The following is a 27,175-nucleotide window of genomic DNA, read 5'->3' as shown; positions in this document are numbered from 1 at the left end:
GCTGCATAAATTATGTAATATGCAAGGGAGAAATGTATACTGTAGCTAAGAAAGTAATACTAAATGTATGTTGTGTTAGTAGCCCATGTGCCTCACCCTAATAATTTGGTCTATTTTCACCAACGTGGTATTGTAAACACATCCGTCTTCGCCAGGTGTGTGCTTGTTTGGCTACTTTTTTTGTATAGCTTTTGACAGTGCTACTGATAGTAGTTGTGGTGCTTGGCTTGCACATGCAAATTCAGCAGAAACAACATTCTATAATATAATTGTGTTATTTGACGTGTCAAATTAAAAGCTTATTTAATGCATCAAATAGTGTTATATGACGTGTATCTTTTTTGACACGCAAAGACCCAAACGGCATTCAATATGCCTCACCCTAATAATTTGGTCTATATTCACCTCTTAATTTCACCTCATGTTCTAACTTGGTGGTGCACAAATAGCCTATAACCTGTTTTAGAGAAATGTAATCATCGAGTATTGTAAGAGCTTTCATTGTCTGTTTATATGCCCCATTTATTTATCCTACGGTTCTGACGTGTACAGGGAGTACACTGTAAGAACAACCCATGTTCTGAACTCTGTCGCTGTACATTTCAAAAGTGCTGAACAAATAGTTAGTTATATTGACTACGTCCGTCGTCGCTTGCCCATTAATGTCTTAATCGAAATAACGGATTGCCTCTTATCCGCTTGTCGTACCCTCATGCCACAGTTTGTACATCTCAATTGTCAGGAGAAACCACATGTGTAAGCAAGTCTGCCATATCAGCTATGTTTTTATGTGTAGTGGCTTTGCTGGCATGCATCCCACTTGTTTTGTTTTTTCCCCCACCAAGATGTACATGCTAAAATCACCAATGCTACCACTACAACTCGGGAAAGCATACAGTTTATAAGGCAACAGATAAAATAATTGATGATTAACTTATTGAGGGTCTTATTTTGGTGACATGATGACCGATGCTTGGCTACCGTTTGACAAATAAAAATAATCTTGCTCTTTTGTCCATAATAACCTCATTATGTAGGTAGCCTACCCGCACTGTATCTGCAAGATGTTGGCTAGAGTGCAACGTTCCACAACCAGAGGGGTACATTCGCTATATAACGCAACCTTTTGTGACAAAACCATCAGTAGAGTTGAAAATGCGATGGAAACCCATTTAACTTGTATTATTTATTCGGTACATGGTAATTTAACCGCAAAAGTTATTTTTATGTGCAGTACGTCATCACGCACAGCATTTTATCCGCAACAAGTCAAACATCTTTGGAGGGAAAATGCACGTTTTTATGCAGATTTTTGATTATTAGTGTTGAAATCTGTCACCAATTGGATGGAAACCTAGTAAATGTCCATATTTTCCCCCCAAACAATCACTTTTATTTTAACACTTAACATAGGCTTAACTCCTAGCAAACACTAACTTTTTATTTAATTTTTTAAATTTTAACACAGGCCAGGCCCTTGTGTTACCGCATATCCTAGCAATAATGCCTTACGCCTGAGAAGAAAACATTTTGCAACAATTTGCTCAACTTGCCATTGGATCATCCATTGGCTCAACTTCTACCTGGCCAAATGGCTCAATTTACCCCACAGCAACCATTTTGACTATATTAGCCTACACACAGCTACAGTGGTTCCTCCTTTAACAATTGCGAGCTTACACTGCGGTACTTAGAGGTAATTTGTGGTTAAGTACGGTACCCTGCGTCACCACTTCATTGCGCTAGGCCAGCACAAGGGGGAGTTAGAGCACTGATTATGCTTTTGGGCCCTACTGTGTCTCTAACTGACAATGAATGGGCGACATAAACCTAAATAGAAACTGATAAATGAAAACGACTTCAGCATTACTTACCGAAACTGTAGTTACACTAAGGTTTTTATTATTTATTTTGTTAGGATTATTTTTGCTCTTACTGTAGTAGTCTAGTCCACTCCCGACCGGTCACGTTGTACAGCGCCTGAGTAGCGCAATGGTCTAAGACACTGCACAATACAAGCTGTGTTGCTACAGATGCCGGTTCAATACCCGTGCCGGCCTCGACTGGAAGACCCATGAGATTATTGTAGGTTTTTGGTTTCTCTCCCTCTATAAACATAAATAAATAATTCTAAATTGTTATTAATTTATTTACAAATTAATAACAATGTCTCACCCCATGTTCAAGAATGGCCTTTTTCCGCGCTCATTTACGTCACTTGAAAATCTCCAAAATATTGTTATTTTTTTTAAACAAAGTGATTATTATTATTATTATTATAGAATTATATAAAAGCCTGTAGTATATATTATTCGGAAGTTTACATAAACGAGTTTTAATGACTCCAACCTAAGTGTATCAACCACTCCACAAAAGTCTTGTAAACAAACTATAATTTTGGCATTTATAATTCACTGTATCACAATTCCACTGTGTCAGAAGTTTACATACACTAAGTTGACTGTGCCTTTAAACAGCTTGGAAAATTCCAGAAAATTATGTCATGGCTTTAGAAGCTTCTCATAGGCTAATTGACATCATTTGAGTCAATTGGAGGTGTACCTGTGGATGTATTTCAAGGCCTACCTTCAAACTCAGTGCCTCTTTGCTTGACATCATGGGAAAATAAAAATAAATCAGCTAAGACCTCAGAAAAAACATGGTAGACCTCCACAAGTCTGGTTCATACTTGGGAGCAATTTCCAAACTCCTGAAGGTACCACGTTCATCTGTACAAACAATAGTACACAAGTATAAACACCATAGGACCACGCAGCCGTCATACCGCTCAGGAAGGAGATGCATTCTGTCTGCTAGAGATGAACGTACGTTGGTGCGAAAAGTACAAATCAATCCCAGAACAACAGCAAAGGACCTTGTGAAGATGCTGGCTGAAACAGGTACAAAAGTATCTATATTCACAGTAAAACGAGTCCTATATCGACATAACCTGAAAGGCCGCTCAGCAAGGATAAAGCCACTGCCCTAAAACCGCCATAAAAAAGCCAGACTACGGTTTGCAACTGCACATGGGGACAAAGATGGTACTTCAAATGTCCTCTGGTCTGATGAAACAAAAATAGAACTGTTTGGCCATAATGACCATCATTATGTTTGGAGGAAAAAGGGGGAGGCTTGCAAGCCGAAGAACACCATCCCAACCATGAAGCATGGGGGTGGCAGGATCATGTTGTGGGGGTGCTTTGCTGCAGGAGGGACTGGTGCACTTCACAAAATAGATGGCATCATGAGAAAGGAAAATGTGGATATATTGAAGCAACATCAAGACATCAGTCAGGAAGTTAAAGCTTGGACGCAAATGGATCTTCCAAATGGACAATGACCCCAAGCATACTTACAAAGTTGTGGCAAAATGGCTTAAGGACAACAAAGTCAAGGTACTGGAGTGGCCATCACAAAGTCCTGACCTCAATCCCATAGAAAATGTGTGGGCAGAACTGACAGAGCGTGTGCGATCAAGGAGGCCTACAAACCTGACTCAGTTACACCAGCTCTGTCAGGAGGAATGGGCCAGAATTCACTCAACTTATTGTGGGAAGCTTGTGGAAGGATACCCAAAATGTTTGACCCAAGTTAAACAATTTAAAGGCAATGCTACCAAATACTAATTGAGTGTATGTAAACTTCTGCCCCACTGGGGATGTGATGAAAGAAATAAAAGCTGAAATAAATCATTCTCTCTACTATTATTCTGACATTTCACATTCTTAAAATAAATTGGTGATCCTAACTGTCATAAGACAGGGAATTTTTACTCTGATTAAATGTCAAGAATTGTGAAAAACTGAGTTTAAATGTATTTGGCTAAGGTGTATGTAAACTTCTGACTTCAACTTTATATTGGTCATATTGTTCATGGCTCCCGAGTGGCGCACAATGGGATTTGTCTTGCAGTTTTCCAGCTGTATCCACTGAAAGAGCATGAGGTTCAAGGCACGAGGGCAGGGGGCACGGGATGGGCCGCAGAGCCGCGCACAGAAGACCAACCTAGCACATGGCATTGCACTAATAATGGCGCTGACAAGGGAAACGTTCCCGCTGTTCTGTTCTTAGTGCCAGTCTGCACGTTAAAACTAAAACAATGTAACTAATAATGGCATCTTTATGCTTTCGTTAAAAAAATTATGATAAAAAACTAAAAATTATTTAGTTATGGATCTTTAATGAATTACTATGGGAAGAAATATCACTGAATTACAGAAATAACCTCCAATCCTCTATATGTAATTATTGGCAGAGAGTCACATCATATTTTACGATATACTGTAGGCCTACCATAGGCAACATGAGTCTCACTAGTGTTGCGTAACGTGCTGTTAAAAGTGGTGTAGGTCTTATTTATTTAAAGAGCATATTGAAGTAAGTTACAAGCAGTAGCCTACAACTATTTTAGCACGGTTTGCTCTGAAACAAGCATAGGGACTGGTCTTGATAAATCAATGAGATTTTTATTTTCACTGAATCTTCGTTTGGGTATTGGTTAGATTAGAAACAGAAAATGAGGGTGTAGAAATGTTATGCTCTTAGTGTAACCTTTATTTAACTAGGCAAGTCAGTTAACTTCTTATGGCTGCAGGGGCAGTATTGAGTAGCTTGGATGAAAGGTGCACAGAGGTGCCCAGAGTAAACGGCCTGCTCCTCAGTCATAGTTGCTAATATATGCATATTATTATTAGTATTGGATAGAAAACACTCTGAAGTTTCTAAAACTGTTTGAATTATGTCTGAGTATAACAGAATTCATATGGCAGGCAAAAACCTGAGAAGTTCCACTTCCTGTTTGGATTTTTTCTGAGGCTGCTAGATTTTCAACCAAGCCCCCATTGAAATTACAGCGAGATATGGATGAGTTTTCACTTCCTACGGCTTCCACTAGATGTCAACAGTCAATAGAACTTTGTCTGATGACTCTAATGTGAAGGGGGGCCGAAGGAAACAGGAATGATTCACCACTGCCATGAGGTGACCAAGCATTGAACACGCGCGTTCATGTGAGAGGCAGCTCCGTTCCATCGCTCAACTGAAGTCAATGTAATTCTCTGGTTGGAACGTTTTTCAAGATGTATGTTAACAACATTCTAAAGATTGATTCAGTACATCGTTTGACATGTTTCTACTGACTGTTACGGAACTTTTGGACATTTCGTCACGTTATATTGGACGCGCTTTGTAACTTTGGAATTGTTTACCAAACGCGCTAACCAAACTAGCTAATTGGACATAAATAACAGACATTATCGAACAAATCAAGCATTTATTGTGGACCTGTGATTCCTAGGACTGCATTCTGATGAAGTTCATCAAAGGAAACATTTATCATGTATTTTCTGGTTTCTGTTGACTCCAACATGGCGGCTAATTTGGCTATTGTTCTGAGCTCCGTCTCAGATTATTGCATGGTTTGCTTTTTCCATGCAAAAGTTTTTTTGAAATCTGACACAGCGGTTGCATTAAGGAGAAGTATATCTATAATTCCATGTGTATAACTTGTATTATCATCTACATTTATGATGAGTATTTCTGTTGAAACGATGTGGCTATGCAAAATCACTTGATGCTTTTGGAACTAGTGAATGTAACGCGCCAATGTAAACTCAGATTTTTGGATATAAATATGAACTTTATCAAACAAAACATGCATGTATTGTGTAACATGAAGTCCTATGAGTGTCATCTGATGAAGATCATCAAAGGTTAGTGATTAATTTTATCTCTATTTCTGCTTTTTGTGACTGCTATCTTTCGCTGGAAAAATGGCTGTGCTTATTGTGGTTTGGTGGTGACCTAACATAATAGTTTGTAGTGCTTTCGCTGAAAAGCCTATTTGAAAATCGGACACTTTGGTGGGATTAACAACAAGATTACCTTTAAAATGATATAAGACACATGTATGTTTGAGGAATTTTAATTATGAGATTTCTGTTGTTTGAATTTGGCGCCCTGCACTTTCACTGGCTGTTGTCATATCGATCCCGTTAGCGGGATTGCAGCCATAAGAAGTTTAGAATTTTTTATTTTATTTACAAGGACAGCCTACTCCTTCCTCCCCGACGGGGAATTGAACCCCGGTCTCCCACGTGCCCGCATAACATAGGGATTCTTTAGCTAAATAGCCCAGTACTGTAATCCTGACCGTCACGTTGTATAGCGCCATATTTTCTGTTCCATCCTAACGGAAACCCAGAGGGTTTTTCATTTTTCTTGGAATAGAAACACCATAATATTAATCAAATTAATTATGCCAGTACCAGTGAAAAGTATGGTCACACCTACTCATTCCAGGGTTTTTCTTTATTTTTACTATGTTCTACATTGTAAAATAATAGTGAAGACATCACAACTATGAAATAACACATATGGAATCAGTAAAGAACAAATTCTTATTTACAAGGACAGCCTACTCCTTCCTCCCCATCGGGGAATTGAACCCCGGTCTCCCGCGTGCCCGCATTCTCTAGTACAGCCATTATTGAAGGCTATCAAATGCTTCTCAAAGATGCCCTCAGGTGGTCAAACTAGCACTAGCAAACATTAATGGTACCAGTGGTTCACACTTAAATAATGTGCCATAGAATTTCTGCAATTTCTGCATATATATTATAGAATTTATGCAAGCTGCGCCACAGTACGCTGCAACTTTAAAGGAGGAACCACTGTACAAGGATGCACTTTCTGGATAGGTTTAGGATCTCATACTGAAGGTTATAGAGACCCCCAACTGGTGTAAAATAAAACAATATAGATGCAAGCATCATGAAACCTACCAGTTTATTGGACCTAATTTGCTTACCACTTTCTCCATGTGGTTTCTTTCTTCAGATTCCACGAAATGATCACTTTTACCCTTACCTACACGCACATATTACCTCAACTACCTCATACCCCTGCACAATAACTCGGTACCGAATCAACTCCTTGTATATAGCCTAGTTATTGTTATTTTATTGTGTTACCATTTCTGTTATTTAGCAAACTTGTATTACTTTAATTCTGCATCGTTGGGAAAGGACTCCTAAGTAAGAATTTGACAGTAAAGTCTACACACCTGTTGTATTCGGCGCATGTGACAAATACATTTGGATTTGATGCATTGATGATATTTGGTCACAGAATACATTTATGTATAGTTTCCTAGAAACAAGGGGTGGCTCAACTAACCCTTTGGCTCGACTTTTGTGCTGACTTTCCACTCTTTTCCAGTCCATTTAATGCCATACACGTTTGGCAGTGACAGAGTCCAAGGAGTGGAATGCTAGCAGAAATCAGGTTCTGGATTTCAGGCTACTCTGGAAGTCCATTAAAAAAAATATTTAAAAAAAGTGGATATATTAGTGAAAATGGCACCACGCTTCCCTACCACATGAGAGGAGTTAGTCAGTCTACCTTGGCTGGGGTAGTCCGTAGTACTGCCGTTTCCCCCTGCTGGCATGGAGGGGTAGGGCGATGAGGCTGGGCCCAGGGAGGCGATCATCTCCATGACACTGGGCAGGATCATGTGACTGGGGCTCAGGGTGCGGCAGCGCTTCAGAGCCGGACCATCCGGCTCTTCTTTGATGTGAAGGTCGGGTTTGATGGGAACGGGCTTCCAGCTACACACCGGGTCAATGGTAATCTCCTCATACTCCGAGCTGCGTGCGTGTAAAATTCAGAGGTGAACGTTTTAGATACGTGGCTGCAGATGAAATAGCACCGTATTCTTTATATGGTGCACCACTTTTGACCAGATAGGGCTATGGTCAGAAGTAGTGCACCAAATAGGGAATAGGCTACCATTCAGGACGTAACTGTGTTGTGGGTTTTGTGAGAGACATATTGTTGAGGGGATAATAGAGAATGGGGGAGAAACATGGGGGAAAGAATATAAAGCACAATCAGGTACAAATCAGAATGACATGGGGGAGTTGGTTATTACTTCTGAATGTAGATGAGGATCCCCAGCATGTACTGGTCCACCTCTAGACCCTCCAGTAGAGCCGTCTTACTGCAAGGGGGAAAGGACGTAGTAGTGAGCTACAATCGATTTGAATCCTGCAAGGGAGTTATGTAGTAGTCTACTATTGTAACGTACTTGCACACAGGACAGCGCCAGGTCCCCCTCTCACAGTTCAGCTGCAGGTAGGACTCTAGGTCGAAACACTGAAACCAGGTTGAGAGAGAGAGTAGGATTAGCCGAAAATTCATCCAGATACAGAAACATAATATTGATCTGTCACTCACAAACCCTCACGTGTGTAGAGCTCTGACATGTGACTTCCTTGGCACTCAAGAGTTGTATAGCCTATCTCCAGGGAACAGGTGAAGAATCAACACTGGCTGCGTCTGAAATGGCTCCCTATTCCCTATATAGTGCCCTACAAGTAGAGCACTATTTAGGGAATAGGGAGCCATTTCAGATGCAGCACTGTGTTTTTTCCACTCTGAGGGCGCAGTGTTAGTGGAGCCGATCGTTGTGGTACTGGCAAGGAGTACTGACCTGTATGTGTCTGCAGTCATGGCCTCGCGCTGGCAGCTGGATGCGGCGGAAGGTGATGGGGCACTTGAGGGACACCCTGATAGCCGTCTGCTCCACCCCGTCCTCCCCATTCAGCCCCGGTGTCCCTGGGATGGTGCCGCTGCTGAAGTTCCTCTTGACTGCAATGGGGAGCGGGGGAGAGAGTGAATTTAAGGCCTTTTCACACTGCATTTGTCTTAGCCTTGGGCTATCCTTAGCCCCATGCTAAGACTGTCCCTGTGTTAACTTAGCCTGTGTTCACTGAAACCAACTGTCACTTTTCTGGAGCAGAATATTGAAATTAGGTAACAATGGAACTCTGATAGGCTAGCCCCAAAAAGTTGGCGCTAACCCTGCTCCAGAGCAGAGCCAGCTAGCCCTGGGCTAAGGTTGGTGCTAGCCCACTTGAGAATATGCAAGAGTGAACACTATCTTTGCCCCATGCTAAAAGCTAAGTGCAGTGTGAACAGGGCTTTAGAGACCCATAGGCCATGCGGCGAGTGAAGTCCCCATTGTAGAGTTACAGGATGTATTGCTAATACTATGATGCTGTAGTGCTCAGTGCCTTATCGTGGGACAGTAGCGTAAAAGGGATGGAGAAATTAATGCACAGGTTTCACAAAGGCTGTGTCGCTCAGTTGGTAAAGCATGGCACTTGCGATGTCAGGATTATGGGTTTGATTCCCGCTGGGGCCCCCAATATGAATATTTATGCATGCGCTACCATTATTAGCTTTGATAAAATCATCTGCTAAATGGCATAGAGTATTTAATCTATTCTAAAATTGATTAAATACATGTTTTCCTCATCAATCTACACACAATACCCCAAAATGACAAAGTGAAAGCAGATTTTTAAAATCGTTTGTAAATTTATTACAAATAAATAATTATTTACATAAGTATTCAGAACCTTTGCTATGAGGCTCAATTGAGCTCAGGTGCATCCTGTTTCCATTGATCATCCTTGAGATGTTGCTACAACTTGATTGGAGTCCACCTGTGGTAAATTCAATTGGTTGGACATGATTCGGAAAGGCACACACCTGTCTATATAAGGTCCAACAGTTGACAGTGCATGTCAGAGCAAAAACTAAGCCATGAGGTCAAAGGAATTGTCAGTAGAGCTCTGACACAGCATTGTGTTGAAGCATAGATCTGGGGAACGGTACCAAAAGATGCAGCATTGAAGGTCCCCAAGAACACAGTTGGACTCCATCAATCTTAAATGAAAGAAATTTGGAACTGCTAAAACCCTTCCTAGAGCTGGCCGCCCGGCCAAACTGAACTGAGAAGGGCCTTGGTCAGGGAGGTGACCAAGAACCTGATGGTCACTCTGACGGAGCTCCATAGTTCCTCTGTTGAGATGGGAGAACCTTACAGAAGGACAACCATCTCTGCAGCACTCCACTAAAATCAGGCTTATATGGTGGAGTGGCCAGACAGAAGCCACTCCTCAGTAAAAGGCACATAACAGTCTCATTGGAGTTTGCCAAAAGGCACCTAAAGGAATCTCAGACCATGAGAAACAAGATTATGTGGTCTGATGAAACCAAGATTGAACTCTTTGGCCTGAATGCCAAGAGTCACGACTGAAGGAAACCTGGCAACATTCCTACGGTGAAGCATGGTGGTGGCAGCATCATGCTGTAGGGGTGTTTTCAGCAGCAGGTCTGGGGGAGTCAGGATTGAGGGAAAGATGAACGGAGAAAAGTACAGAGAGATCCTTGATGAAAATGCTCCAGAGCGCTCAGGACCTCAGACGGGGGCAAAGGTTCACCTTCCAACATGACAACGACCCTAAGTACACAGCCAAGACAACGCAGGAGTGGCTTCGTGACAAGTCTCTGAATGTCCTTGAGCGGCCCAGAACCCAATCGAACAGAGAGAAATAGCTGTGCAGCGACGCTCCCCATCCAACCTGACAGAGCTTGAGAGGATTTGCAGAGAAGAACGGAAGAAACCCCCCAAATACATGTGTGCCAAGCTTGTAGCGTCATACCCAAGAATACCTTTTTTATACCATTTTCTAAACACATGTTTTTGCTTTGTCATTATGGGGTATTGTGTGTAGATTGATGAGGGGAAAAAAGATTTAATGCATTTTAGATTAAGGCTGTAACGGAACAAAATATGGAAAAAGTCAAGGGGTCTGAATACTTTCCGAAGGCGCTGTATACTACTAAAAGCTTATTCAGACTTTGCAATAGATTTGAGACAACCGAGAATGGCAAATGGTGGTACCAGAGGTAGCCCTAGTTCCAATGAAAGGTTTCCCTTGTAAAATAGATTTTATATCTCAATGGGAGTTTCCTGATAAATTAAAGGTTCAATAAATAAATGCCACACTCACTCTTAGTGACACAGTGCTCCGCTGGCAACAGCCGCTTCTTCATCAAGCCCTGCAGCACCGAGCGCACTGACGGCCTGTGGACCAGCTGGAGCACAAACAGGTGAGACTGCAGGTAGCGAGGGCGAGGGGTAGAAAGAGGAGAGAGGAGGAGAGAGACAGCAAAATAGATGTTTAGGATTAGAGATTATCAGTGCAATAGTGAACACTCTACATAGAGGGCAACAGGTTTGATTGTGCATCAATTTGAACTGTGACACTTGCAGAAGAGTTGGTTACAATGGTGAGACTCCATTCAACAGAGTGTGGGTGTGCACTGCAGGACACTTACACAACAGCAGGCTGTGACCGTGATTTGGATGGTGTTCCTCCCGGGCTGACACACTTGCTTCAGGTACAGGGGCTTGTGGGAAGTCTTGTTGTCGCCACGCTGGATGGTGAGGGGCGTGGCGTTAACGCTCACCTGCACCGACGCCGGCCAGTTGGTGTTCATCTGACGGTCCTCGTGGTGGTAACACTTAAACTGGAGCTCCAAGTCCGGCCTGCGTACGGTACACACACGCACCCACACACGCCAAATCATCTACAACAGCAATATAGTAGTATAGTATAGCATAGCATGGTTTAGTTAAGCAATAAGACCCGAGGGGGTGTGGTACTGTATATGGCCATTATACCACAGCTAAGGGCTGTTCTTAGCATGACACAAAGTGGAGTGCTAGGACACAGCCCTTAGCCGTGGTATATTGGCCATATAATCACAAACCCCTGAGGTCCTTATTGTTATTATAAACTGGTTACCAACATAATTAGAGCAGTAAAAATAAATGTTCTGTCATACCCATGGTATACGGCCTGATATACCATGGCTTTCAGCCAATCAGCATTCAGGGCTCGAACCACCCAGTTTATAATATAGCACAGTAGGGTATAGCATAGCACAGTACAATCCAATATATAAAATGAAGAGCAGCAGAGCTCGGACCTCATCATGAGGGTCTTGTAGACGGAGTCGCGCAGCTGGAAGACATGGTTGCTGACGGCCAGGTTGTGCTCCAGGCGGAAGGGTTCCAGCACCACACCATCTCGTACGGGGAAGGTCAACCGCAGGTCATCGCTGGGGTTACCTGTTGAGCAAAGCCAGGCGCAATCAATCAGCCACCATGTCTCGTTGTTAGACCGTCCAAACACACACAACACTAGTTTCTCTGTTTTCTGGAGGCACCGAGCCTTACTTGCGTAAATGCAGAGAAATTATGAAAACAAAGACTACGCTAACCATGTTTCCATCCACAGTTTTTATGCGAGTAATGTCATACCATATAAAAATGAATCACGACAGATGTGATGGAAACAGGAAGTTTCGGTACAAATACCGATAGATAATTTGTTCGTTCGACATGGTGGGATCTTTTTGTGTCGGTAAAATTAATTATGTGAAAAATGATGGAAACGCATCGATGCGCAAATACCAAATATTGATATAATAACCATCATATTGAAGTAAACTTGAAATCACACGTTGACATGGTGTGTGGTCCTCACACTACGACTCAGGAAAACATGCAGTTTAAATTAGGCTACAGATGAAATAAATTATGATGGACTTCACAGGGTGCTGAAAGTGCATGGTATGAGATTGATGCTCCTTTCCAATAAATGTGAGGGTCTTATTCTGGTGACATGATGATTGATGCCTGACTGCCGTTTAAAAAAATATCCATAACCTCAATGTAGACTAGCCTACCTGCACTGTTTCTGAGTCATGGCTAGACGGGATCCTGTTTTTGTCAAATTAACGTCAAAAGTAGATTTGTTTTAGCATTTTAACGTGACGTTAATTAGTCAAAAGCTAGATCACTTCTAGCCATTACCCTGTATCTGCGAGCTGCTGGCTAAAGCACACGTGCCAAAACCAGAGTAGGCACATGTTCTATTTAAAGCAACAGTTTTTGTGACAACACATAGGGGAACATTAGGGGAAAAAAACATAAGCCAAAAATGCACATTGTGTGCACTACGTCATCACGCACAGTCAGTTTGGTGGAAACACACCACTGGTGGGGAAAATTGACCTATTTTCTTTATGTAGATTCTTGAATATTTGCATGAAAATCTGTCGCCAATTGGATGGAAGCCTAGCTGATCGTGGACTTCAGGAAACAACAGAGGGAGCACCCCCCATCCACATCGACAGGACCACAGTGGAGGAGAGAAGGTGGAAAGCTTCAAGTTCCTCGGCGTACACATCACTGACAAACTGGAATGGTCCACCCACAGACAGTGTGGTGAAGAAGGCGCAACAGTGCCTCTTCAACCTCAGGAGGCTGAAGAAATTTGGCTTGTCACCTAAAACCCTCAAACTTTTACAGATGCACAAATCGAGAGCATCTTGTCGGGCTGTATCCCCGCCTGGTACGGCAACTGCACCACCGCAACCGCAGCGCTCTCCGGAGGATGGTGCGGTATGCCCAACACATCACCGGGGGCAAACTACCTGCCCTCAAGGACACCTACAGCACCCGATGTTACAGGAAGGCCAAAAAGCTAATCAAGGACAACAACCACAAGAGCCACTGCCTGTTCATCCCGTAATCATCCAGAAGGCGAGCTCAGTACAGGTACGTCAATGCTGGGAACGAGAGACTGAAAAACAGCTTCTATCTCAAGGCCATGAGACTGGCCACTTTAATAAATGGAACACTCGTCACTTTAATAATGTTTACATATTTTGCATTACCCATCTCATTTGTATATACTGTATCTGATACTATTCTACTGTATCTTATTCTATGCCGCTCTGACATTGCTCGTCCATACATTTTTATAATCTTAATTCCATTCCTTTACTAGATTTGTATATATTGGGTATATATTGTGTAATTTTTAGATATTACTGCACTGTCGGAGCTAGAAGCACAAGCATTTCGCTACACCCACAATAACATCTGCTAAACACGTGTATGTGACCAATAAAATATAATTTAGCTACTGAGAGACAAGGGATTTCCAAAGCAAATTCTGTGTACGAGTGTGTCATGTTTGAGGTTTACCTGTGGGGAGTGGTGGGGGTAGGGAGTTCGTGTTTGGCTTGATATCAGGCAGGAAAGAGGGCTTGACGTCATGGCCAGGAGACATGTAGGGGGGCACCGCACTGCCTGGGGTTATGGGAGGGGTGGGGTTTCCAAGAAGGGGAGAGCTTGGATAACCAGGCATCGCCCTGCCCGGCTAGGACACAAAGAGAATGAGAGTAGGGTTAGGTTGCTGTACTTGGAGGACTAAAAATAGCAGTAATGTGCTGTGCTTTGAGATTTTGGCATTCAGAGGCAACGTAGGTCTACAACTCTACACAAAGACAAGCCTGGTCCCAAATCTGTTTGTGCCGTCTTTCCAAATCCTACGGCCATTGGCAAGACAGCACAAACAGATCTAGGACCATGTTACACAAAAACATAATGAAGGTGGAATGAGTTCTCTCTCTCCGTCTCACCCCATTGACTGCAGTCTGGTTGAAGGTGTTGTAAACTCCACTGACTCCCCCGGCCGCTAGTGCATTTAGTGTGTTGCCCTGTCCATTGAACTGCTCCGACTGAAAGGCAAATCGCACAGCACTGGCTTGTACTTTGGACTCTAGTTTGGGTATTATTACAGTAGCCAGCCAGGACATACACACAAAAAGGGGGGAGGGTGTGAAAACAGCACAGCACAGCCCAGCAGACTGTGCAACAGACAGACAAGAATAGGGGTGTGACACTGGATAGCGTTACCTTGTAGTACTGTCCTGGGTGGGCTGGTCCCGAGGGGTACTGGCCCATGTTGCCCTGCTGCATGGGCATCTTGTGGCCTTGGTAGGAGGGGGAGGTGGCTGAGCGCTGGGGTCCCAGGCCCCCATGGTACTGCATGGGCTGCCCAGGGTAGGGTCCCTGACCAGGAGCAGGGCCAACCATGCCTGGACCATACTGCTGCCCGGTAAAGCCCTGAGGGAGACACACAGAGGGGGCAAAATGGAACCGAGATACTGTATGTGTTGACCTCAAAGCAAAACTGGGCACACAATTATATTTCTGGTATGATGAGGATACAAACAAATGAAAGCTATAATGTTACTGAGATAAACCTCACCAAATAAGGAAGTTGAGCTTACTTGAATTTTAAGCTCGCGAAATTACACTTTGATACCCAGCATTAATTGGAGGCGTTTACTTGCTAAAATGTGAAGTGACACCTGGCTATTATAAGAGAATGGCCCATTTTGGTGAAGTTGGACAGTGTAACCAAAAACAACTACATTAACGGCAAACTCCATATCAAGCTTAATAAAATGGATGTACATAGGTGTTAACATAATATTATAATTCACTGTATATTTTTTACTTATGGCTGTCAGTCTACAAATGGTTTGCATTAGAAAGTATGTGAAGTCATTCGCCGGGAGAGACTCACCTCAGCATTGTATGGGCGTTTGAGTCCCTGCTGTGGCCTGGGTGGTCCATGCTGAGCCCCGGGGTAGCCTGGGTGCTGGGGCATCCTCTGACCTTGAGGGGCACCGTACATGGGCCCCATGGACGGGGGACGAGCGGGACCCATCCCTGCCGGGGACATGCCAGGGGGACCTCTGGGGCCCGGGTGTTGCATGAACTGTGTGTTGTAGCCCGCACCGCCGCCCATCTGAAAAGTCCTCTAGGTTAGTGTGGGCATGACATGGCGGATGAGATAAAGGAAACAGAAGTCACTTTGATGTTCTCTGTTTTCCCTGGGTTACATGGTTATAATAACGTATAAATAAGGTCCATATTGAGCAGTGTTGCAAAGTCGAAGAACTTCCCTCTGTTAAACATGACATAAGCCACTCACTCCTATAGCCAGCAGGGGGTGCAGTATCCACTCAGACCAACAGAGGCCACCATTTTGGTTGGATGTTTCTGCACAATACATGAGTCTGACAGGCAACTCCCATAAGGTGTTTATGTCACAAACCCTGGCTTGTGGTCATTCGAGACAATAGTACTACTATAGCAGACAGTATGCACTACAGAGTCGGATTAAGTTGCTCCTAGACTCTGATCTTGGGTCAGTTTAGCATTTTCCCCTGTAATGGTTAAGGTTAGGATTTGGGGGAAGGCAAGCTGATCCTAGATCTGTACCTATGGAAAAATCCACTACAGAGCATGTACTACATCGCCCTCCCTACCTCCTTCCTTACCTGGCCATAGTTCATCTCCTGGTTCTGCTTCTCCTGGATAGCAGCAACCGTTGCTGTGGCTGTGGCTGTTGCTGTGGCAGCCGCTGCAGCCACCGCTGCCGCCGCCGCCTGGGTGAAGTCGGTTTGAGGGCGGATGCCGTGAGGGGGCATACCCATAGACCCCCCTCCGTTATTGGGGTAACTGATGGGACAGAGAAATGGTTGTTTCAAAATAAACCAACCGGAAAAGTGTGACTCCAGTATTTCACACACAGGTACATTTTCCCCCAGTAAAACAGTAACTGTTCCGTATTAACAGAAACCATCACCCTCTTGGCTACTATACAAAGACTACAGGAGGACTACTATACAACATGTATGTCTGGCAGCTAATTCATTCTGTTTTGGTTTGGACACTTGTCCCTTGTGCTCGGAGGGAACAGTTCCAGCTATTCAAAAATTAATGGTGTATTGAGATTAGTGTCACCCTGAATGTTAATCGATTTAGTTTTGCAGTGCACCACTCAGGATTAAATAGCCTACTAGTCGACTGAATCCACAATGGTATGAGAGGGGAAGACAAAAGGAAACTGCTGTTAATGGGTGAGTCAGAGACAGGTCTCACTAAAAGGAAACGGTTGCAGCCAAGAAGATGGACGAGGAGCTCTGACACTATCCAGCCTTCACATACTGTAGTGGCCAGAGGCATATTACCAACACGGGTATGTGTGTGTGTGGGAGATGTTGACTCCCTTAATCTTTGCCTCCAAATCTCTCCTCTCCTTCTCCTCGAGGTAATTCCACATGAATGAGCGGAGATAAAAACACGTGGCCTGGGCTATATCGGTCGGTCTGTCTGTCGCTTACCTGCCCACGTATCCAGGCCCGGCGGGGTATCCCCCATTGCCCCTGCCGTACATGCCCTGCTGCATGTAGCCTTTGTTGGGCTCCGGGTAGCCCTGTTGACCTAAAAACTGCTGGCCCATCCCAGGGCTATGGCCGGGCATCATGTTTCCCCCACCAGAGTTTCCACCTGGACCCATCGGGTTCCCACCCAGGACCTGAGAGGGGGAGGAGAAACAAACAGGAGTGTTGACGAGGTGAATCACTATCAACCTAGTTCTAATATGATTCACCGCAATGATTCTTGTACTTTGGAATGTTGATGTATCGCATGTGGAGGAAGGGAAGGGAGGGTGACATATTGCAGCTGTAAGTAGCGTCCCAAATGGGTCCTAGTCAAAAGTAGTGCACTACATAGGGAATAGGGTGCCATTTGGAACGCATACTTAAGGTTTGCTTTCGTGGGGTCACGTGTCTATCCATACCTGGCTGGGTGAAGGATTGGTTACCCCCCACACTGTGGTTACCACAGACAGGGAGCCTGGCGGCTGATTGCTGCCTTGCTGCCAGGACACAGGGTCATAAGGGTAGGAGCCGTCACTGAGGAGGAGGAGAGACAGAGAGATTACTGACTGGAGAATTGGATCGTGGCCAACACTTCCTCTGTGGCCCTTCAGGGACCTCAACTATGGGTTAAGGCGGATAAGTCTGTGGAGCTTTGAGCGGATGCTGGAGCTTTGCTGAGTCAGGAGAGAAATATGGACATGTATTTATACATGTAAGCAACATGCATGCCTGAAGATTCTGGCTTTGCTATAACCCTTGCATATTTAAAAATCTGTGCTGGGCATGTGTGCCGCCTGTACTCAGTGGATTTGCCTGTGCATGTCAATCACATTATCACACGACACTGCACCATGTCTCCATGGAGACAAAGCCGTCACCTAGATACGGGTAAAAGTAGCAGTGCCAAGAGAGAAGTTACGTGTGTGACTCATACTGGATAAAACAGGACTGCTCTAGTTATTCCTGTTTGCTTTCCATAATCAGCCTTGCAGCACACATCTTGTTGAGTCTGGCACAGTGGCCACACAGGCACAGCATGGTTTCTGTTATTTTGGCTGATAAAAAAAAGGAAAAGTCCATAAATAAAACTGTTGCAGGCCAAAATGACTGGGAGATATAAAAAAAAATCCCATTGCAAAATAATGCTTATATTCATTCATGGAAATACCAGTCGGTGGAAATACATTTGACCATCATGCTCATCAGTCTATAGGTTAATTTGCATAATTTAGTGGAATTAAATTGGCCTGTGTGTATTAGTCATCGTGTATCTTATTTATCCAACACAACTGTCACACACGCACAGCATACAGAGCTCATCAGCTGGTTGCTGCTGGAGTAAACATGCTTTTATAAGCCCATTCCTTGCGCAACAATTCTAAATGCGTGTGTTAAACAGTTTGGTGCACAGTTTTTAAAAATACTATTTTTTATGTATTTATTTCTCGAACAGGCTATTGAAGCGCGCCCCCCATTCACAATTCAAGTGCAGGCAACAGGCTATCAGCGCGTCATCCACCACTTCACAATGTGAGCTGGAGGCAGTATGCATTTTAAAAACATTCTTGTTTGAAACCTGAATGTTTTATTTCATTTAAATGAGGCATGTCTTACCTTCATTCAAAGTAGCCTATAGGCAAAACCCGACCATAAAACGTGGAGGCAATTATTTTATAAAGACTTTATAGGCGGCGCGTGAGTTTCAAGTTTGGGGAAGCTTACAATTTATCCTACCATTTCTTCCGTTTTACGTGCCAGTTATGATTTTCATATGCGCGTTTTAATGGAACAATTTCATTGCAATAATAATGTTTTCGTTTCTCTAAATCATTGTCACCATGGTTAATCATAAAAATCTGAATTAAAATTATAAACATCTAAAAGTCAACTAATGCGAGGTCACCAACATATTGATACACCATGATCCATTGGCGCATAAAGAAATGAGCGCATGGAACTAGGCCTATAAATTCCATTGCTCTTCCACATCGAGGATTGGTGATTATCGAGGGAGATTGTTCAAAAGATTTTTCAAATAGCTTACAGTGAAAAACTATAGTTTTAATATATTATCATTCGCAATGGATGTAAAAATAAATTTAAAAAATAACACTTTCCTACATTGCCACGCAGCAGGCCAGGTACTTCTATGCATGCTCAGGCGCGCACGCTCCCTCAACATTATTAGGAGAGAGAAACCAGACACATGCTCATTGTTCACATCGAGCACTCCAAACAAAAAGGAATGAAAAAAATGACAAATCTGGTAAATTATGTTTATGAAAAAAATAAATAATAATAAATAAATAAATAAAACTTGTTTCTCACAAGTGTAGCAGGTTGTGAACTCCGCACTCCAAGAATGAGAACGGTAAATGAAAGTAATTAATGCATGCACTAACATAAATTAATGTAACCAAATGACAAGGATTAACGGTACATTTATTACTGGTGACATATGTAATAGGGAATTGATCAAATAAAATGTGCAAACAATTCACACAATGAATGTGCAAGAATTGGCGGGAGACCGATGAGCCATTCTGGAGAGACTGGCCTTCACCACACCACTCCGCTTCTTCTCGTCTCAAAATGTTTAATTATACTCAAGACACATTATCTTCACACATATTTTTTATGCTTTTCACTGACAGCTAGGCTTATTGCCACGCGCTGCCCAAATTGCGGGTTTCCCAAATAGGCATAAGCCTATGAGAGCTTCTGATTTGAAACAATACAAAGCAAAATATGACATTTTTTGTTACTAATGATCATTGTTCCTCTGTGGCTAAGTCATGCTTTCTTGTGAAGTATTTTGAATGATTTAATTTATTTCTGTATAGACAGGACTAATTACATAATTGTCAAACGTATTTCCATCTCTCTTGGTTTTCATATCAACTTGGTTTTCATATCAACTATAAAGCCAAAAGGCACGTCTTATTTTGCACGCTTTGTACAAAATAAAATGCAGTACGACAGGATATTTCTAAACATAGCTCTTTATTAGCAAGCTATAACTGGCATGTTCGCGTGTCTCATACCATGATCAACCGAATATGACCTCACCCCCTGGGTGGTCTTAACCAATCATAGCGCAGTATGATACGGCGGTTAAATGCATCCAATTACAATTCAGTATGTTTACACATATGAATATTACATCCCTTTTTTTTAAAGAAAAATGTACAACATATTCTAAGCGTTTCTTTTGAATACATGCTCTGTAGTTTGAACGGTACACTGCTCCTTCTGCGGTGCGGACGTGATATGAATGTTCAGTGTCAGCTGGCTGTATGACGACTGCTGGCTTCCAGTGGCTATGCTCCTGGATTCTAACTGACTCTTCGTCGTTCAGTGGTGGCTGTGGTCTCGCTGACCTGTTGTAGTTGTGTCTGTGCACGTTTTTCATGCATTTCTTTGTAGCTGACGACCTCAGGGTGCAGCTGCTGGTTAGTGCTGGTAAGGTTTGAGCGAAGTCTGTGGCTCATCAACAGCTGGGCTGGTGATTTGAAGTTGTCAACTGGAGTGTTGAGGTATTCAAGGAGACTGAGGTAGGGGTCTCTCGTCTGCTTTTGCTTTGTCCATGAGTGATTTAGCAATCTGCACAGATTTTTCAGCAAGGCCATTCATTTGAGGGTAATGTGGGCTTGTGGTGACATGTGTGAACTCCCATGCTTTTGTAAAGGATTCAAACTCATTTAATTTGTAACAGGGGCCATTGTCAGATATTAAAGTCTCGACAATGCCATGCCTGGCAAGGATTGCTTTCAGCTTGTGTATCACAGCTGCAGATGTGGTGCTGTGAAGCTTGTCGTGTTCGAAGTATCTGCTGTAGTAGTCCACTGTTAAGATGTAGTCCTCGTTGTTCCAGGTGAACAGATTGGTTGCCACGACCTGCCAGGGTTGGTCTGGGATACAGTGAGGTAATATTGGCTCTGGTGTTTGAGGGGCATCGTTCAAGACATGTGGGGCATTTACTAACAATGTCCTCTATTTGTTTGCACATTCCGGGGCAAAACAAAAATGTCCCGTGCTCTCCGTTTCTATGCGGCCAGCATTCTCTTCTCTGAGAATGGTAGGAATGATGATTTTCTCTCCTTTGAAAATGATTCCGTTCATCTGTGATAGTTCATCACGATGTTTCCAGAACTCAGACACTCAGAGGTGATTTTCTCCTCTCCTCAGGCCATCCATCCTGTATGACTTTCCTCAGCTGTGTGAGTTGTGTCCTTTTCTGTTTCTGCTCAGCTCTCCTTCAGTTTTGTGTCACTAACTGGTAAGTTGCTGTACACAGTGTGCACTTGCATGTCCATGCCTTCACTGAGGCTGCTGTCCTTGTAGGTAAGAAACCTGGAGTGTGTGTCTGCGACAGGGATGTCTTTGCCTGGACGGTGAGTGATTGTGAAGTCGTATTTTTGTAGTTGAAGGATCATTCTCTGTAGCCTTGGGGGGGCTGCGGCTAGCGGTTTCCTCATGATTGACTCGAGGGGCTTGTGGTCAGATTTCACAATGACTTGTCGTTCATATACGTACTGATGAAAACGCTTACACCCGAACAGAATGGCGTACAGCCCCTTTTCGATTTGAGCGTAGTTAATTTCACAGTCAGATTTGAACGCGTAGCCGATGGGCTTTCCTTCTTGCAGTAGCACTGCACCTAGTCCATACTTCGACGCGTCCACTTGGAGTCTGAGCTCTTTGTTGGGGTCGTAGTAGGTGATGTTGGTAGGCTAGACCCTGGCCTCTATCCAAGCAAACCAGACTGAAGTGAGGGTTATATCAGCACAAAACTTTGTTGAGTAAGCTATGTTGGAGTGGCGCAGTGGTCTCCCGGGTGGCGCAGTGGTCTAGGGCACTGCATCGCAGTGCTAGCTGCGCCACCAGAGTCTCTGGGTTCACGCCCAGGCTCTGTCGCAGCCGGCCGCAACCGGGAGGTCCGTGGGGCGACGCACAATTGGCATAGCGTCGTCCGGGTTAGGGAGGGTTTGGCCGGTAGGGATATCCTTGTCTCAGTATGTTAAAAAAAAAAATATGTAATAAAATGTATGCACTCTACTGTAAGTCGCTCTGGATAAGAGCGTCTGCTAAATGACTAAAATGTAATGTAAATGTAAATGAGTGAGAGGTGGTGACATTTTTGCCTTGTGTGGGTGTACTTTCTCATTAAAATAAAACCTTTACTGTCACACTCTTTTCTCAACTCCCACGTTTAACCAGCCATCCTCAAAAGAAGATCACTTTATTGGTCAGTTCATTTCGACTCTCCCTTGCCTCCTTGACAGAAATTCACAGAAAGGATGTATTTCTGGGCCCGTGCTCACAAAGCATCTCAGAGTATGACCAAGGATCAGTTTTGTGTTTTAAATCATAATGAATAAGAGGGGAGGACCTGATCCTAGATCAGCACTCCTACTCTGAGACATGTGAATACAGACCCTGAAAGTCACAGCCATTTTTCTAATCTACAAAACCACATCAAAGCTAAGAATCATCCTTATCGAATGGAGAGGGAGGAGAGTTGGGCTGGCTGTCTGGCTGGGTGGGTAGTTGGTACACACCTGTGTGGATTAGGAGGCAGGCCAGGTTTCATGGAATTCATGGGGTTCATCGGAAGGACGTTGGGATCAGCAGGGAGCCCCACAACTCCTCAACCAGCAGACAGCCTGAAAACAAAAGAACACGTGTTTAGACATGAGGCCAACTATTAAGATTGCAGTCTACTGTACCATGTTGGAGAATAGACATGACAAATGTTCCAGCAATGTTTCTATGATTTGCATATTCAGAAAGTCTATAATTATAAGAGGAGAAACAACCGAAACAATGATTGGCAGAGCATCCCGCAGCTACTAGAGGGGCACTACTGAGAAAAATCAACATAGGCCTACCGCCCAATGTTGTTGTTACGTATACAGTGCCTTCAGTAAGTGTGCATACCCCTGGACTTTTTCCACATTTTGTTGTGTTACAGCCTGAATTTAAAATGGTTTACATTTATATTTATCACTGGCCTACACACAATACCCCATAATGTCAAAGTGGACTTGTGTTTTTCGAAATGTTTCCAAATTAATAAAAAATAACAAGCTCTAATGTCTTGAGTCAATAAGTATTCAACCCCTTTGTTATGGCAAGACTAAATAAGTTCAGGAGTAAAAATGTGCTTAACAAGACGCAAAATAAGTTGCATGGACTCACTCTGTGTGCAATAACAGTGTTTAACATGATTTTGAAAGACTTCCTCATCTCTGTACCCCACACATACAACCATCTGTAAGATCACTCAGTAGAGCAGTGACTATCAAACACAGATTTCACCACAAAGACCAGGGATGTTTTAGAATGCCTTGCAAAAAGGGCAACCTACAGTGGCAAGAAAAAGTATGTGAACCCTTTGGAATTACCTGTATTTCTGCATAAATTAGTCATACATTTATCTGATCTTCATCTTAGTCACAACAATAGACAAACAGTGTGCTTAAACTAATAACACACCAAGTATTGTATTTTTCTTGTCTATATTGAATACATAATTTAAATATTCACAGCGTAAGTTGGGGAAAGTATGTGAACCCCTAAACTAATGAGTTTTCCAAAAGCTAAATTGGAGTCAGCTAACCTGGAGTCCAATCAATGAAACGAAATTTGAGATGTTTTGGTTAGAAGACCTAAGATTATGGGCATGGGTCCTCAGATGCTCAAAAGGTTCTACAGCTGCACCAGAGAGCATCCTGACTGGTTGCATCACTGCCTGGCCTCCGACCGCAAGGCACCACAGAGGGTAGCACGAATGGCCCAGTACATCACTGGGGCCAAGCTTCCTGCCATCTAGGACCTCTATACCAGGCGGTGTCTGAGGAAGGCCCTAAAAATTGTCAAAGACTCCAGCCAACCCAGTCATAGACTGTTCTCTCTGCTACCACACGGCAAGTGGTACCGGAGCACCAAGTCTAGGTCCAAGAGGTTTCTAAACAGCTTCTACCCTGAAGCCATAAGACTCCTGAACATCTAGCCAAATGGCTACCCAGACTATTTGCATTGCCCCCCTCCCCTCTCTTTACACCACTGCTACTCAGTTGTCATCTATGCATAGTCACTTTAATAAATCTACCTACATGTACATGCTACCTCAACTAACCGGTGCCCCCACACATCGACTCTAAATCGGTACCCCCCTGTATATAGTCTCGCTATTGTTATTTTACTGCTGCTCTTTAATTACTAGTTACTTTTCTCTCTTATTCTTATCTGTATTTTTTTTTATATATAACTGCATTGTTGGTTAAGGGCTCGTAAGTAAGCATTTCACTGCAAGGTCTATACCTGTTGTATTTGGCGCATGTGACTAATACAATTTGATTTGATTAAGAATTGTTGATTTGCATAAACCTAGAAAGGGTTACAAAAGTATATCTATCTAAAAGCATTGCTGCATGTCTGAAATTTGCAAAAGAGCACCTGGATGTTCCACAGCGCTTCTGGCAAAATATTCTGTGGACAGATGAAACAGTTGAGTTGTTTGGAAGGAACACATAACACTATGTGTGGAGGAAAAAAAGGCACAGCATACCAACATCAAAACCTCATCCCAACTGTAAAGTATGGTGGAGGGAGCATCATGGTTTGGGGCTGCTTTGCTGCTTCAGGGCCTGGACAGCTTGCTATCATTGACGGAAAAATGAATTCCCAAGTTTATCAAGACATTTTGCAGGAGAATGTAAGGCTATCTGTCCGCCAATTGAAGCTCAACAGAAGTTGGGTGATGCAACATGACAATGACCCAAACACAGAAGTAAAATCAACAATAGAATAGCTTCAACAGAAGAAAATACGTCTTCTGGAGTGGCCCAGTCAGAGTACTGACCTCAACCTGATTAAAAATGCTGTGGCATGACCTCAAGAGCTGTTCACACCAGACATCCTAAGAAGATTGCTGAACTGACACAGTTTTGTAAAGATGAATGGTCCAAAATTCCTCCTGACCATTGTGCAGGTCTGATCCGCAACTACAGAAAACGTTTGGTTGAGTTTATTGCTGCCAAGTGTTCACATACTTTTCCACCCTACACTGTGAATGTTTACACAGTGTGTTCAATAAAGACATGAAAACATATAATTGTTTGTGTTATTAGTTTAAGCAGACTGTCTATTGTTGTGACTTTTTTATGGATTTTATGACCAATTTATGCAGAAATCCAGGTAATTCCAAAGGGTTCACATACTTTTTCTTGCCACTGTATTTGTAGATAAAAAATAAATGTAAAAAGCAGACATTGAATATCCTTTTGAGCATGGTGAAGTTATTAATTACACTTTGGATGGTGTATCAACACATCCAGTCACCACAAAGATACAGGCGTCCTTCCTAACTCAGCTGCCGGAGAGGAAGGAAACTGCTCAGGGATTTCACCATGAGGCCAATGGTGACTTAAAAACAGTTACAGAGTTTAATGACTGTGATAGGAGAAAACTGAGGATGGATCAACAACTTTGTAGTTCCTCCACAATACTAACCTAATTGACAGAGTGAAAAGAAGGAAGCCTGTACAGAATACAAATATTCCAAAACATGTATCCTGTTTGCAACAAGGCACGAAAGTAATACTGCAAAAAATGTGGCAAAGCAATACTTTTTTTGTCCTGAATAGAAAAGTGTTATGTTTGGGGCAAATCCAATACAACATTAGTGACCGACCGGCTCAAATCTATCTTTCATGCTGGAAAAACTCCCCAGTCCATAATGATTACAAGCATACCCATAACATGATGCAGCCATCCCTATGCTTGAAATATGGCGAGTGGTACTCAGTAATATTATTAGGCAAAATCATAGAAGAAAACCTAGCTCAGTCTGCTTTCCACCAGAAATGTGAAGATCAATTCACCTTTCAACAGGACAATAACCTAAAACACAAGGCTAAATCTACACTGGAGTTGCTTACCAAGACGACAGTGAATGCTCCTGAGTAGCCTAGTTACAGTTTTGATTTAAATCTGCTTGAAAATCTATTGCAAGACCTGAAAATGGTTGTCTAGCAATGATCAACAACCAATTTGACAGAGCTTTAAAGATTTTTTAAAAAGAATAATGGGCAAATGTTGCACAATCCAGGTGAGGAAAGCACTTGGAGACTTACCCAGAAAGACTCACAGCTGTAATCGCTGCCAACGGTGCTTCTACAGATGTAGAATACTTATGTACATTTGCAATACATTTCCAAAAATATGTTTTCACTTTATAATTATGGGGTATTGTGTGTAGATGGGTGAATTTATAGATGATTTAATCCATTTTGAATTCAGGCTGTAACAAAATGTGGCATAAATGAAGGGGTATGAATACTTTCTGAAGGCACTGTAGCAGGACAGATGGTCACCAGTTCAGCCTCGGGCAGGTCAGATGGAGAGAAAATGTGTTAGATGATCAAAGTCGTGAAGTCCATTGTCATGATGTACATCATAACATCAGGCCAAACCAAAACTTTCTTAGGGATACGGGAGAGGTTGGGGATGGTCCTAGTGGTTGGAGAACCGGTTCTCCACTGAATTTATGAGCAGCCAGGAAGTGAGACTGAGTGGTACTGAATGTAATGTTGTTGTTACGTATACCGTACCTATGTAGCTGAATCTGTGTTTGAAATTCACTGCTCGACTGAGGGACCTTACAGATAATGTGTGGGGTACAAAGATGAGGTAGTGTCATGACCGACCTGCTCGGGTCAGGTTACCGGGGACCACAATCCAACAGAGAGATCGAGGGGTATGAAGGTGGGGGGGGGTTTATGACACCTCCCACCCATTGTAAATCTAAGGCAGCAGACAAAATTCCTTTGTCCCCTCACTATGGAGAACCGGCCTCAAAACATTAACATGCAATAAATGGACTTTGGGACAATGGGTTTCGTCAGCCACAAGGGTGGTAATGACGATAGATGGAATATGAAAATGAATGTCATTTTTGTTATGTTATTAAAAGTTAAAGGACAACGTTATAACGAAAACATTGTAACTTAAGAGTTTTCCTAGTATATGCTTGATGTTTATACATTGTACGTTGGGTGGGAAATGTCCAAATCAAAGAGGATGTTTTGGTAAAGATGAAATGTGAAGTTAGTTGTCTAAATTGGATCTGAGTAAAATCCAGACCTTGCCTCGTAACTTGGTACGCCCAGAGAATTGCCCTAAAGGAGGAAACGCCCACTTCCGAGCCGAGGGTATA

The 27,175-nt window shown here is 43.0% G+C and overlaps 1 protein-coding gene across 4 annotated transcripts in view; it reads right to left on the bottom strand.

Moving 5' to 3' along the window:
• The window catches only part of LOC120045004 (zinc finger MIZ domain-containing protein 2-like), a 67,223-nt gene that overhangs the window by 10,606 nt on the left and 29,442 nt on the right, over positions 1-27,175 (bottom strand). For 3 of the 4 annotated variants that reach the window (XM_038989809.1, XM_038989827.1, XM_038989818.1), the window contains exons 2-16: positions 22,515-22,619; positions 17,373-17,487; positions 16,912-17,105; positions 16,066-16,246; positions 15,306-15,530; positions 14,630-14,839; positions 14,353-14,451; positions 13,916-14,090; positions 11,848-11,989; positions 11,194-11,404; positions 10,866-10,971; positions 8,495-8,652; positions 8,090-8,157; positions 7,934-8,002; positions 7,405-7,649 (exon numbers count right to left, since the gene is read on the bottom strand). In XM_038989809.1, the coding sequence (XP_038845737.1) occupies positions 7,405-7,649; positions 7,934-8,002; positions 8,090-8,157; positions 8,495-8,652; positions 10,866-10,971; positions 11,194-11,404; positions 11,848-11,989; positions 13,916-14,090; positions 14,353-14,451; positions 14,630-14,839; positions 15,306-15,530; positions 16,066-16,246; positions 16,912-17,105; positions 17,373-17,487; positions 22,515-22,564 (2,248 nt within the window). In that variant the 5' untranslated portion in view covers positions 22,565-22,619. The remainder of the gene's footprint in view (positions 1-7,404; positions 7,650-7,933; positions 8,003-8,089; positions 8,158-8,494; positions 8,653-10,865; positions 10,972-11,193; positions 11,405-11,847; positions 11,990-13,915; positions 14,091-14,352; positions 14,452-14,629; positions 14,840-15,305; positions 15,531-16,065; positions 16,247-16,911; positions 17,106-17,372; positions 17,488-22,514; positions 22,620-27,175) is intronic. The other variant, XM_038989834.1, reaches the window with a different exon arrangement.

This window comes from Salvelinus namaycush, chromosome 1 (genome assembly GCF_016432855.1).
Source record: "Salvelinus namaycush isolate Seneca chromosome 1, SaNama_1.0, whole genome shotgun sequence".
NCBI lineage: Eukaryota > Metazoa > Chordata > Actinopteri > Salmoniformes > Salmonidae > Salvelinus > Salvelinus namaycush.
Note: the sequence above shows the minus strand (reverse complement) of the source record. Positions and strands in the feature narration are given on the sequence as shown.